At 32.1% G+C, this 13,999-nt stretch overlaps 2 protein-coding genes and 1 pseudogene across 3 annotated transcripts in view; 2 read left to right on the forward strand and 1 right to left on the reverse strand.

The window, feature by feature from the left end:
- LOC145328203 (uncharacterized) overlaps positions 1-6,025 on the forward strand; it is a 131,452-nt pseudogene extending 125,427 nt beyond the window's left edge. Inside the window, exons 8-14 of the transcript XR_013882393.1 lie at positions 787-854; positions 1,522-1,652; positions 2,214-2,343; positions 3,022-3,147; positions 3,749-3,869; positions 4,368-4,506; positions 4,748-6,025. The product of XR_013882393.1 is annotated as an uncharacterized LOC145328203 (transcript). The remainder of the gene's footprint in view (positions 1-786; positions 855-1,521; positions 1,653-2,213; positions 2,344-3,021; positions 3,148-3,748; positions 3,870-4,367; positions 4,507-4,747) is intronic.
- Positions 1-13,999, reverse strand: part of Naa20A (N-alpha-acetyltransferase 20 A) — a 146,397-nt gene that overhangs the window by 13,186 nt on the left and 119,212 nt on the right. The window lies entirely within an intron of this gene.
- LOC145328207 (uncharacterized) overlaps positions 8,487-13,999 on the forward strand; it is a 28,822-nt gene continuing 23,309 nt past the window's right edge. Inside the window, exon 1 of the mRNA XM_080171804.1 lies at positions 8,487-8,556. Coding sequence (XP_080027930.1) covers positions 8,493-8,556 — 64 coding nt within the window. The 5' untranslated portion in view covers positions 8,487-8,492. The remainder of the gene's footprint in view (positions 8,557-13,999) is intronic.

Consider the following 13,999-nt stretch of genomic DNA (forward strand, 5'->3'; position numbering starts at 1 on the left):
GCGATTATTCTTGGACGACTTGGTAACCTATCACCGCTTGAAAAGATTATGTTTTCAAGTACATACTACACAAAAGAATAACCTTCAAATATTTACTTAATTTTTTTAAGGATTTACATAAATGATTATTTTAACATATTAGGTACATGAATTTGGATAAAGTTAAAGATTTTGAAGGATGAAAAATAAAACATTTTTTTAAAACTAAATATAAATTAAATTTATTGTCTTACAAATTTTATTCACACTTCTTTATATGGGTTAAAAGTTTCAACCTACCCCCAAAGAAGAAAGGAATTTTACATCTTTAAGATCAAATCCATTTTTTTCTTAATTCTTAAAAGGAATTTAATGTAATATTTTTAAAGTAGATAAGTGAATGCGCCACTAGCACCTAGGCCCTAGGTCCTAGGGGCTCAATATTCAAAGGGGAATGGATGGGCAATATAATAGAGGATATACAAACTTTCCCGATTTTGTATAATTTTTGAGGAACACGACTCCAGTGACGTCATATTTTTCTTTCCCGAAAAAGGGAAGGGGGTAAGAAAATCTCTTCAAAAGAGATGGGGAAAACCCCCTTTTCTCCCATCTCTTTTTTCTTCCCCCTTCCCTTTTTTTCTTTCCCCCTTCCCTTTTTCGGGAAAGAAAAATATGACGTAACTGGAGTCGTGTTCCTCAAAAATTATACAAAATCGGGAAAGTTTGTATATCCTCACAATAACTTAAAACTACAGACAAAAAACGCTTAGTATATATAATAGGATAACAATATTTTATTTCTAGGATCATATGAGAACGCATGCAACTGGTGAGGAGGAGAAGCCATACAAATGTGAACAATGTGGAGCCAAGTATGTACTTTCGGCATATTTTGAGCTATGCTACTTCCAGCTTGTGTCATCCTTGTTGAAAGGTCATAGGACAAACGCAGGAGTGACATAAGTCGGAGTGGACACTGTCCTATAGGTTTTTTAAATGTCGAACTCCTACGGGGGGCTTATTTGTATATTCATATCTTAACCTAACCTAACCGGTATAGAAATACCCGATTAACTTAATTTTTTAGTCTTCTTCGATTCTTACTTCTGCGTTTCTCCTGGAACCTGTTAAAACAAACTTTTTTTTTATTATAAATCAAAATGTAAAACATTTTATGCCTCCAACGCTTTGTCAATGAAAATAATTGTTTTTAAGCAAAATATAATTTTTCTGTATGCCGTATTATTAATTGTTATAAACAAAGAAACACTTTTTAAAAATTATTTTAATGGCGAAAGTTTAATTCAAAATATTTGTCTGCTCACAACATAATACATATTATCAAAATAGATTAAACCCAGACTTCAATAAAAAAATAGATTAAAATTATTCTTGGACCTAATTAAAGCTGCCTCAAAATGGAGAACATAATCTGTTAAGCAGTTACTGAAATCTCAAGCTTTAGAAAAAAACTTACTACTTTTTAAAATAGGATATTTAAAGACTAGGTGTTAAAATGCTAACCATTTTTTATTGCAGGTTTAACCAGAGAAGTCAGTTGACCGTCCACATGCGAGTCCACACTGGTGAACGTCCTTATACCTGTAAAATTTGCTCACGCGCTTTCTCCCACTCTACCGCGCTCAAGCTGCACCTCAGGATGCATACAGGTAGGATTAACAGACCATTTAAATCTACTGCTAGAATATCATTGTACGTCCCTACACAAGTTTCAAAGGTTTTATAATAAAATAATAATAGTCTTGGGTGAAAAACATTTTATTTTGCATTAAGCGATGTTTTACATAAAAAAAATATCATGCCTTCTTGAAATTGTCTGTTTTCAAATTTTTTCATCTTTTAACATTAAAAATTAAGTTTAAGAAGTTATGTGTAGTAAATAGACGACTATCTGCAAAAGTAGAAGGATGTATATGAGTATCTAAATGAAAATTAGTTTTTTTTCTTATGATTTTCAAATTTAAAAACCCGTAAGCTTGTAAGTTTTAAGATATTTTGTAGGTAGATGTTAAAGGTTTTGCATGTTTTACACTAAAGTGTTAGTATAGTAATATTTTTACAATTCTAAAAAGGCCTTTCCTATAGTATAAACTTCATTGATTTATGGAAAAGCAAACGCAAGAATTATTTTTGACTCGAAGAAAACATGATTTGAACTGTTATTTTACCTTATATTGTTCATTAACACAAAATTTATTATTCATTTATAGGAGAGAAACCGCACACATGTAAGCTATGCAACAAACCTTTGCTCAGCTGCCACACTTGAAGAAGCACATGCTCTGTGTCCATAACTCTGATAAACCCTACTATTGTGAAGTCTGCCAGGGTTTCTATAAGGTATGCAATATTATTCATGATTTGATGGATTTTTGCGTTCTGTTTATGACTTTACAACTTTCATTTAAAGGAAATGACACTTTTTATAATAGCCTTATTAAATAAAAAATAACTATGTATGTATACCTAAGCTGGTTATGAGTATGCTAATGTGCCGAAGGGGGGTGTATCTTACCCCCTTAATTTTGCCAGTGGGCTGGATATAAACCTGTAGTTGTCCAACTACCAATACAAGGGTTAAAGGCCCCTTAAACAGCCAAGGGGGGTGAAAAGTAATGGAAGTCACGCCCCCCTTAAATTTAAAGAGGGTTTGAAAAAATTTTCACCCCACCCACTGACAATAGAATAATACTCCTCTTGTAGTTTGTATTTCACCCCCACCCAAAGAAAAAATCCCAATTTTGGTTTAATATTGTAGTTGATCCTTAAACAATTTTTGGTGCTTCGTTACTTATGGCTGTTGCCATCCTTGTTCAATGTTCACATATAAAATATAAAAGACATGTACTACAGCTACGCAGTGTCCCCAAAGTTTAGCTAAACCTGTGGAATCATTCACAAAAACTAAGCGAGTCCACAAATTCTGAGATCACTAAAATATTTAACATGAATCCATTGTCCCACCACTAGATCCCTTAACTTTTGTGCCTCGTCACTTATTTTCTATATTTATTTCAGACGAAGACCTTGTACGACAGCCACGCAGTACAGGAACATCCGGACAATATGCCAGAGGATCTCCAGATAGACACCCCTGCCAGTACGGGCAATATCAACTCTATAAATGATATTTTTATTGTCATGGTAAGAATATTTCTAATCTAAAAGTAACAGGATGTCTGTCTGTCTGTCTGTCTGTCCTGCCAGAGGATCTCCAGATAGACACCCCTGTCAGTACTCTGTAAATGATATCTTTATTGTCATGGTAAGAACTATATCCTATTATATAGAGTAACAGGATGTATGCCTGTCTGTCTGTCTGTCCTGCCAGAGGATCTCCAGATAGACACCTCTGTCAGTACTCTGTAAATAATATCTTTATTGTCATGGTAAAAACTATATCCTATTATATAGAGTAACAGGATGTACCTGTCTGTTTGACGAAAGAATCTCGCTAACCGCGGAACCGATATGGTTCTTCTTAACAATGTAGCTTCCCATAGATCCTGGGAAGGTTTAGAACTATATTGAGGGAGGTTACGGTACCATCAAACTCTCAAGAGAAATTACATCTAGAAAAAAAATGGCATCCCAATTTTTTAAAAATTTTAAACAAAAATTTAAAATTGTGAGAGGCGTCAACTTCACCTCCCATTTTTTCGTGTGCCTATAGAGGAATATAGGTGGTTTATTAGTTTGATAAAGCAACGGTATTATTTACACCTTATTTTTCTTCTTTGTTAAGGTTGAGGAGCCCTCCGCAGGCATGAGCTTGGAGAAAATGAGAACTCTGCTGGCGTTACTGCTGAAAAAGATCTCAACCCCAGGCAGGCTCAAGAAACTGGGATTTGGCAGCAGGCTCATAGGTAACAGCTTTTCTTTTGCTTGGCAAGATTATGGCTGTATCATATTCAAAGACGTTAAATGGTATAATGCCTGAGTATCCAAACTTTTCAACCAATAATTTGAATCTACTGAGGGCGTAATTTTGTTTATCATCATTGAGGATGTACATTAATTCATCTTTCATTGTCTCAACCGTTAAGATTCCGACAATACCTTACCTTTGCTACGCTACTAATAAACATAATTGCAGGGATCTAAAGGGATAAGATATTGGCCGATTAATTGATCCCCCATGATGACACACAAAATTACCTCTTCTGCAGATTAAAATTAGTCTGAACCGTAAACTTAATAAACCAACCAAACAAAATTCAGTAAAAGTCCCAAAAGCTGTTAAGCTAACGAATAAGAAAACGTTATTCTAAAACTTTGGGGACTAATGTAATAAACAGTCACTTCTTTCTCTGACATAATTGCCCTTGCTTTAATATTTGATTTATTTTTTTCTAAAATTTCAGATGACGTATTAAAGGAGAGTATAGAGGCTAGTGGTCGCAAATGCGTCAAGCCCGACGGCAATGAAATCAGCACTCTACAGAAAAATATTGAAATCTTGCTGGAGTGGACTATACCTGAAGAGTATATGAACTATTTTAGGTGATTATTTTAAGATTTATAGTAGAAGCATGTGTGTATATCTGTCTTATAAGATCGCGTAAACGGCTAGACTGAATTCAACATTAAAAAATTAGTATTATGGTTGTAAGTAGGTTTTAGGCTATTTTGAATGGTCACTATTATATGATCTTTGTTTAAGAAAAAAAAGCTCCTTTTCTGTATTTAAACTGAATAATATTAAATTAAAAATCTCAATTTCTAATTTTTTTCTTTATTTTAGAGAGGAGAAGAAAAGTGTACCTGAAATTTTGGAGGAATTGGCTAAATAAAAAATAATCGACACCCCTGTAAAACTTTGGAGATGTTATTACATCCACATAAGACAATTGTCATGATGTCCTTCTTATTATAGCATTACGTTATAAATTAATATTGGCTTCAATAATATTTAAAAACGGCATAAAGTCAAAAAAATGTCAGTGGTGACCAATTATTTCAAGTACCATATAACTATAAAAATAACTATGAAAACTGTTCAAACATGTACAATTGTACAAAATAAAATACTGTACTACTTTAAAAATATTGCTTTGGTATATGCTTTAAAAATTATTTTAAATAACTTATTGTGTCTTAATAAACGCACAATTAGATTCAAATGTTGTATAGAATTTTTATCATCTTGTATTATGTGTATAAAGAATTTATGTTAAAGTTTAAAAAACTTATTTGGGATTATGGGCATTATTTTGTAATCCTTTTTAAAATGTTATTTTAAGGATCAAACCTGAACCAAATATGAAAATCAAAAGCAGCTTTTTTGTGTATCGAGCTTTATTTATTAATATCATTTGCTAATCAATTTAAAATAATTCATAAATCAAAAGATTTTTTGTGTAATAATTCATTGATTTTTTTCTAGTCAAATAAAAATCATGAAAAGTGCTATTAATTAAAAAAGTCAAAACTAAATCTATTCTTAATTTAAGTGCTCTACAATGTGCAATTTCAATACTCTTATTTTTTACATTCAATTTGCTAATATGCTAATAATTTTAAGAATTACAATTTGCTGTTTTAAAGAAGAAAATATAATTTTAAGTCTTTTAAGACATAGACGTCCAAGAGGAGTGTCTACCCCTCTCAAACTTTGAAACTTCTTATTTTAACCCCTAAAAATTTCTATAAAAAAAAACACATTAAATTGGCCCACTAAAACCATTTTGCCCCTCTCAAAATTAAATGATTTGACGTCCCTTAAGTATTTTTTTAGATATCTCAAATGGAATTTATCTTTTTATATCTTATAAAAAAAATCATAAATCTATTTCAACATCATTTATCATTTAAAATTAAATTTCTAGTTAAAAAAAAATCATCATCTAGCTCATAGAAATATTTGTGCCATTGTTATTTTAGTGTAATAGAATTTTTTGTTATAATGATATTATTTCTTTTTAAGGCTCATTATGAATTTGCCTTTTTTAATGTGATTAATTTGATGATTATGTTATTTATGATGATTTGAATAAATTCAATAAATATTAAACTCTTGAAATTAGTTTTTTTAATGAGTTTAAAATTAATGTTTTGTTGATGCTTTTTTAGTTACAAATAATACAGTTCCTGAAGGGACTAAAATAAGTTTTTACATAAATTGAAAAGATATAAGGTTTTCAAGAAATAGATTTGGGTATAAGAAACGTCATTTCTTCTCGGAGTGAAGCTGCCCAAGAAGTAGTTTGTACTCCGTATATTAGTTTTAATCCAAGAAAAGTAAAATAAAAGATTATTTGCCTGTTAAGTTAAATTCTCGCTAACAACTGAGCTGATTCAGTCCTCCATATAAGGGAAGCTTCATAAAATATCTAGGATGGTTAATGGGTACTTTCTACCCCCTTTCCCCCATTCAATTACTTAGATGCTAGGGGCGCTACTGATAGTCGACTATAAACAATATTTTCGAAGATATAAAATATACGTGGATATTAATTCAGGGGAAAAACTGTCGTTAATTTTTGTTTCTAACATGGAACCCTTTTTTTGGCCAGTTCGTTCATTCAGTAGGGGAGTGAATGGGGTAAAGAAGGTGCATAGGGGGTGTCGTCATTTTAGCATGCTGCGAGTTTTACTTTATTAGAGAACATGAAAGTCTGGTTTAACATCCAAGTAATGATATATCAATTTCCGTTAATAATTAAAAAGATTTGTGCTATGCTGATTAAAAAAGAAATAAAGAAAAGATTTGCTAATAAAAGATCAATTAAATCAGATACATATATTAATAGATAAGAAATTCAACTTTAATTATAATAAACTTAAGTCATAAAATACGAGAATAGAAACCTTACGGTGCAAGTACTTTAACCACTGTCAAACCCCTTATATGCCACCTTTATGTATATCTTGTTAGTTTAGTCAAAGCCCGTAGGGTTTGGACCTCCTGCTGGGACTAAAAATAAGAATACATGAGAAGTAAATGAATTTTGTTAACATCTAAATTATAAAATACTAAGCAAAAATAAAAAGTTTAAAATAAACAATTATTATTTAGTTCTGTGGTACAATTTTTATAAAAATTTATGTCTTCTCTACCCTCAATCAAAATGTGCCAAATTACACCTTCTGAAGATTAAAATATTGGTGGAAAAGTTTGGACAATGTAGATTAGTACAACCCAATCACGATTTAATAGAAGTATCCAAAGTTATGAAGCCAACGAATGAGATAATTTGTTTTAAAATCTTTTGGTGCCAGTATAATTACCCCATCCCTCCCCTGCATAGACGTCCAATGGGGGGGGGGGGTGATTACCCCCCCCCCCAAATGAATTTGGAGGCGCCATAAAGATTACCCCCTCCAAAACTTGTATTTTCAAAATTTTACCCCTCCCCCCCCCCCAAATAAAAAAGCTTGGACGCCCCTGCTCCCCTGCATAAAATAAAATGATACAAAAAATAACCCTTTAATTAGAAGGATTTTCAATTGTGACTTATGCTTATGTAGTAATTAATGTAATTAATTAAAAATCAATTGCATGTTTTTATCAAACATTTGTATCTCTTTGATTTCAGCAGGGATTTATGGATTGCGAATACTCAAATTTAAATTTTCGTGGGAAGCCTATAATGTCAATGGGAGTTGCTGTCTTCCAGGGATATAGGTATGGGACAATGGATCTAGAATTCATCTTTTGATTGTCTTAGACTTTGGGTACTAAAACTAACGCAACTTTGTACAAGCAAAGAATGCCGTTTAATTTGGTATGCTCCTAGCAGACTAAACTCAATGAAAATAATGAACACAAATAAAATTGACATAATATCTAGTACTTGCGGTTACGCCCCTAAAGGCCTCTAGGGTTACTTAATGAAAGGAGGGGGGTCCACTTTACATTTTAATTATCCTTATAAAAAATGTGTGTATGTGTGTCTGTTTGTTCCGATTGATCTCGTTAACCGCTTGGTTTTATAAAAGGAAGGGGTAAGTGGTTTCATTCGACTAGACCTTCCACTTTGCATCTAAGTTATCCTTATATAAAAGTAACAAGATGTCCATATGTTTATCTTTTTGTCCTAATGATCTTACTCTTGACCTCCCTCGCTCTTTGACCCCCCCCCCCCCAACCCCCCAAATAAAAAAATATATATTACCAAAAAATACTCTTCAAGTATATTGAATTAATCATACTCAACAATAAAGAAAAATATTCTAAAACTCACGAAACCTCTTTATGTTAAAACAAAATTCGGGTATAGTACCTTTCGTGACAACGCATTTGAGGGTCTTTTCGTCGTATTTTCACAGTAGCTTTTCTCCTATTTCTAGCTTCTGCGGGAGGAGGAGGGCTCTAACCCTGCGGGGCAATCACCTAACTTAAATTATAGACATTACATTTTAGTGTTGCTTTGCTATTTTTGTCAAATGACATGACTCAATGACATTAAATGTTAACAGATGCTAAACGTTTAACCAGCATTTATTGATGAATTAATTAATATGGAAAGAAGTGTAGTTAGTCTATAATGTATTGTTATCGTGATAATGTCATTTGGATCACATTTCAACTATTGTTTCTGGGAGTCAGTGGTAATTTTTTTCAGGGAACTAAAGGGATAAGACATTGGCAGATAAATTGATGTACATCCCCAATGATGATACACAAAATTATCCATTCGGTAGTTTACAATTAGTGATTAAAACGTTTGGACACTCAAATTAATAAACCAACCAATCAAAATTCAATAAAAGGCCACAAAGTTGTTGAGTCAACGATTTAGAAAACTTTATTATAAAAGTTTGGGTACTAGTGTAATAAACAGCCCAATGTCCTCTCCCTCTCTAAATATTTTCATGAGGCAATGGTGCATATATTTAATGTACAACCCCAATGATGATTCAAATTTACCCACATGCAGATTGAAAATAACTGTTAAAAGTTTGAGCACCTTTAATATTTTTAATGTAACACAACCTGAAAAATACTCACACTAACATTTATACAAGACTTATATGTAATAATATAAATCTCGCGAGCCGGCTCCTTGGACAATTTTTGAGAGCCATTGTTGAATCTTATATGTAAAAGATTTTAGCTAAGATAAGCACCAAGTCATAAATACATTGATCTAGAGATAAGCATTGGAATCTAATATGTAGTGGCTCTGAATATTTTTTTAGAGACAGTTTAAGAGTTTTTACATATGAAAACCCAAAATATCTAGTTTAAATCACACAACCTTTCCAAAGAATTATAATAACATTTTCTTATTCGTTGGCTTCTAGACATTGGGGACTGAAAAATTCCGCGGTACCCAAAGTATTATAACAGCATCTTATTAGACATTGGGGACTGTAAATTTCCGCGGTACCCAAAGTATTATAACAGCATCTTATTAGACATTGGGGACTGTAAAATTCCGCGGTACCCAAAGTATCATAACAGTATCTTATTAGACATTGGGGACTGTAAAATTCCGCGGTACCCAAAGTATTATAAAAGCATCTTAATAGACATTGGGGACTGTAAAATTCCGCGGTACCCAAAGTATTATAACAGCATCTTATAAGACATTGGGGACTGTAAAATTCCGCGGTTCCCAAAGTATTATAACAGCATCTTATTAGACACAGGGGACTGTAAAATTCCGCGGTACCCAAAGTATTATAACAGCATCTTATTAGACACAGGGAACTGTAAAATTCCGCGGTACCCAAAGTATTATAACAGTATCTTATTAGACATTGGGGACTGAAAATTTCCGCGGTACCCAAAGTATTATAACAGCATCTTATTAGACATTGGGGGCTGTAAACTTCCGCGGTACCCAAAGTATTATAACAGCATCTTTTTAGACATTGAGGACTGTAAATTTCTGCGGTACCCAAAGTATTATAACAGCATCTTTTTAGACATTGGGAACTGTAAATTTCCGCGGTACCCAAAGTATCATAACAGCATCTTATTTGACATTGGGGACTGTAGGTATGTCCTTTAAATTGTTGTGTTTCATTACATATGGATGTTGTCATCCTTGCTATTATCACATTTATATAGCATAGTATTATAGACAGCTATCCACGAACATTATGCGGATAGTATGGCTCTAAATTGGTTCTAATACAGCGGATATTAACCTGTTTCAAAGCCATACTTGTCATCCTTGCTATTATCACATTTCTTGTCCCCAAAGTTTTAATATTTGTTTTAACTTTGGGGACTTTTGAAAATCAGGTTTGTCTTTAGCCATACAGATGGAAGGACAGACGGACACACCAAGTTATTTCTAGAGTAGCTTTGCTACTAAAACTTTGCTAAAACATAAGATGCAACTTAAAGATTTTTGGAGAACATATTGTTATTCTATAATCCTTTAGTTCTGATTACATTAAAAAAATATAAAAGCTTTTGATTTCTTGCCAGAGCCTTAAAATTCATTGATATAAGGGATAAGACAATGGCCGACATATTCATGAACATTCCCCTTCCATAGATTACAATAAGTGGTTGCAATATTTAGACAATCAACTTAATGAACGAACTTATAGAAAGCCAAGAAAAATCCCCAACATTTTTACAAGACTATGGGAATTAGTGCAATAAACAGTCCAATGTTCCCTTCCTTCCTGAATCTACAGAAGGGCTAATTTTGTATATCATCATCGGGAATGTACATGAATTGGCCATTGTCTTATCTCTTTAGATCCATGGGGTAAAACCATGAAAGAAATGTGAATTTAAGATTGCTGCTGTATTTTTAAAATATATTAGAGAATAATTAATTTGTCCCTAGCCTCCAAGGGAGGGCGTGGGATGTCAGGAAAATAGCTTAAACCCACCCTTAAGATATCCATAAAGCTTACCAGAAAGAACAACCAATTGGGATCACCAATTTCCGAGAATTTTAACTCTAGATAGAAAAAACCCTTAAATTCTTCCAATTATTGAATATGTTTTAAATGTAAAAAATTTGTTTGTGTGTGTGTATGTGTGTACATGCTTGTGTGTCTCTCAGAGTGTATGTGTTATAATTACATACGGAAGCCCTTACCACAGCGCATCCAACTTACAACTAGTTTTATCAGTCTGTCGGTCTACAAGCCATAAAAGACATATTTAATACTACACTCCATAGATGCCTCTAGGGGCACTTAAGGTAGGGGGGGGGGGAGGTATCTTTTATTAAGAGGGTGATCAATATCATACCCACCCCAAAATTTAAAAAAAACTCTTGACCTATGAGAACCATATCGGTTAAACAGTTAGCAAGATCCTTTGTAACAGACAAAAAAAGCATTCTACTTTATTTCAATGGCATCTATAAACCCCAACTAAACTGTACATATATTAATTAGGAAATTATCTAGTTTTACTTTCTCAAGATTTTCTACAGATATGATTGTCCTTGTTTACAAGTTTAACCTAGGAGGCATTTAATTTCCAACGAACTTTCACAAGAGCTAAAATATTTGAAGAATAAACAAACAGATAAATAGATAGATAGATCACACACCCACTTACAAATACATATTAGGATTTTTTTGGTAAAATTTTAAATTATATTTTGTAGAAAAATCTTCTAAAACATTTATTAAAAATTCTTTTTTTTTTGTAAAAAAATTCTTTGTGTCTTATTAAAGATTTTTAAAGCATGCAATTTCAAGTTAAAAATAGTTGAAGTGAATTAAAGTAAAACAAGGGTGACAACATCTATAAATTCAAAGCAGTAGGACAAACAAACAGTAACACTTGTAGAGTGTCAGAACTGAATAATCAGAATATAAATGTATGAGTCTAAATAAAATTGTAAGTAATTCTTTTGAAAAACTGCTTGATACAGGATAATGTTTATGGATGTACTTACATTTTTAGAGCTTAATTTTACAGATGCTTAGCTTATAACATTATACCTTGATGTAATAAGAATAACTATTACAAAACTCGGATGAATAGAATAATTATAACACATTTTGTTGTTGAAAAGGTTAAAAACCTACATGTTTTTAATGGACTGAACAGACTTCTTAAAAATGCTTATAGAGTTGCTTACCTAATTATACCCAACTTATATAGGAATCATCATACAAAGTTTTAAATTGACAGTACTAAATAAAGCTATTCATTCCAGACAAACAGACTGACCCTTATTATAGAAAAGCTTGACTTTTAAAAACGTTTTTTACTAAATAGAATATTTGTAAAATTTCAAATTTCCCTGAAAATTCACATGTATAGATTTTAATAAAGATAGCCTTAACTGCTCAACTGAATTTTTATAAACGTTTCAACTACTAATTATGAACTACAGATGGGATAACTTTGTGTGTCATTATTGGGGTGAGCATCACTTTATCGGCCATTTGCTTATCCCTCTCTGATCTCTGGGTGTAAGAGTGGAATGGTTTGCTTTTAACCCCCCAAGCTACAAGAGACAAGTATCTGTCGTTTCAATTAAAAAATTACAGGGATTGGACTATGGCCGATAGATTAATGTACATCCCCAATGAAGATCCGTAAAATTTTTATTGGATAGATTAAAATTAGTGGATAAAACGTTTGATTTTCAACTAAAAGAGCTAACCAATCAAAATTCCCCCCAATGGTCCACAAAGTTGTTAAGCTAACGAATAAGAAAACGTTATTATAAAACATTATTAACAACCCTTTTGGGCAGTTTCATAGGGACACTAAAATTGAGCATCGAAAACTTATAACTTTTTATAACTTTTTATGTGCATTTGATTATTTTAAGTGCTTGATTACTTAAAAAGATAGTACATAAAAAGAATATTTCTTAGAGGTTTTGACAAAAATATATATTTAATCATTAGAATTCTACTAAGAAATGATTTTAAAAGATTATTTCACAACAAACATATTGCATTTATTGACCCCCAAGCCGAAAACTGAAAACCGAAAGCCAAAGCTAACAAAACTGGTATTAATATTATTGTTTTATTTTTAAAAAATATGGAAAATTGACATTGATACGATGCTTTACATGATTTTTCAGTATACCTGTTCTAATCCAGCGGATTGAATCGGTTTCGAAGCCATACTGGAAAGATATTTACTTTACTTACAATTAAATTTTTACACCTTTGTGGCCACTTCTACAAATACATACATAACAAGGGATTTATCAGAGAAAGAGAGAGGACAATGGGATGTTTATTTCACCTGTCTCCAAAGTTTTGTATTAACGTATTCTTATTCGCTGGCTTAACAACTTTTGGAACCTTAGCAAATTTTGATTGATTGGTTTATTAAGTTGATTGTTCAAACGTTTCAACCACTAATTTTACGCTGCAGAAATGGTGATTTTGGGTATGTACATCAATTTATCGGCCATTTTCTTATTTTATCCCTTTAGATCCCTGGAATTTATTTATCATAGATAAGTACATCCTAAAACAAGAAAATCAGGGAGGAAGGGAGGGGACAATGGATCTAAAATTCATATTTCTTAGACTTTGGGTACCAGAACACATGCAACTTTTATTATTTTGCCAAATTTTAAAGACTTTGGGTGCTAGCACATAGAATGCCGCAAAAACAATTATTTTCAAAGCAGAAAACTCTTACTGAACTAACCAATACAAATGCTAGCAGACAATTTGAAATAAAATTCAAAACAAGTTTATTTTGGTTTTTAAATACAATAGTTTTCTTCTGAGAAAGGGTGAGATAAACCAAAAATTCTACTGTGATACTTCTGTAACTATCCGTTCTAATCAACCCCTTGTCAAATAGGAAAACAACCCCCCATTATGGTATTATCTTATAAGAAACTGCCAGTACTAAGGTCATACCATTTATGATAAATTACAGACTAATCACAGGAAAATAAGACAGGATAATCTAATGTTAAATACTTTTCTTTCAGTGTTTAATAATTTCTTATTATACAAATCTAATAAAGACTGCGCTATCTAAATTTTTGGAATTTTCCAGATATATCTGGTTTTGAAGATATTGAGTTAGAGCTCTAAAAATTGAATTAATTGCCCATTGTCCACTCCCTTCCTCCTT

The sequence above is a fragment of the Acartia tonsa genome, chromosome 9 (genome assembly GCF_053477335.1).
Source record: "Acartia tonsa isolate MP-2025a chromosome 9, ASM5347733v1, whole genome shotgun sequence".
Lineage (NCBI taxonomy): Eukaryota > Metazoa > Arthropoda > Copepoda > Calanoida > Acartiidae > Acartia > Acartia tonsa.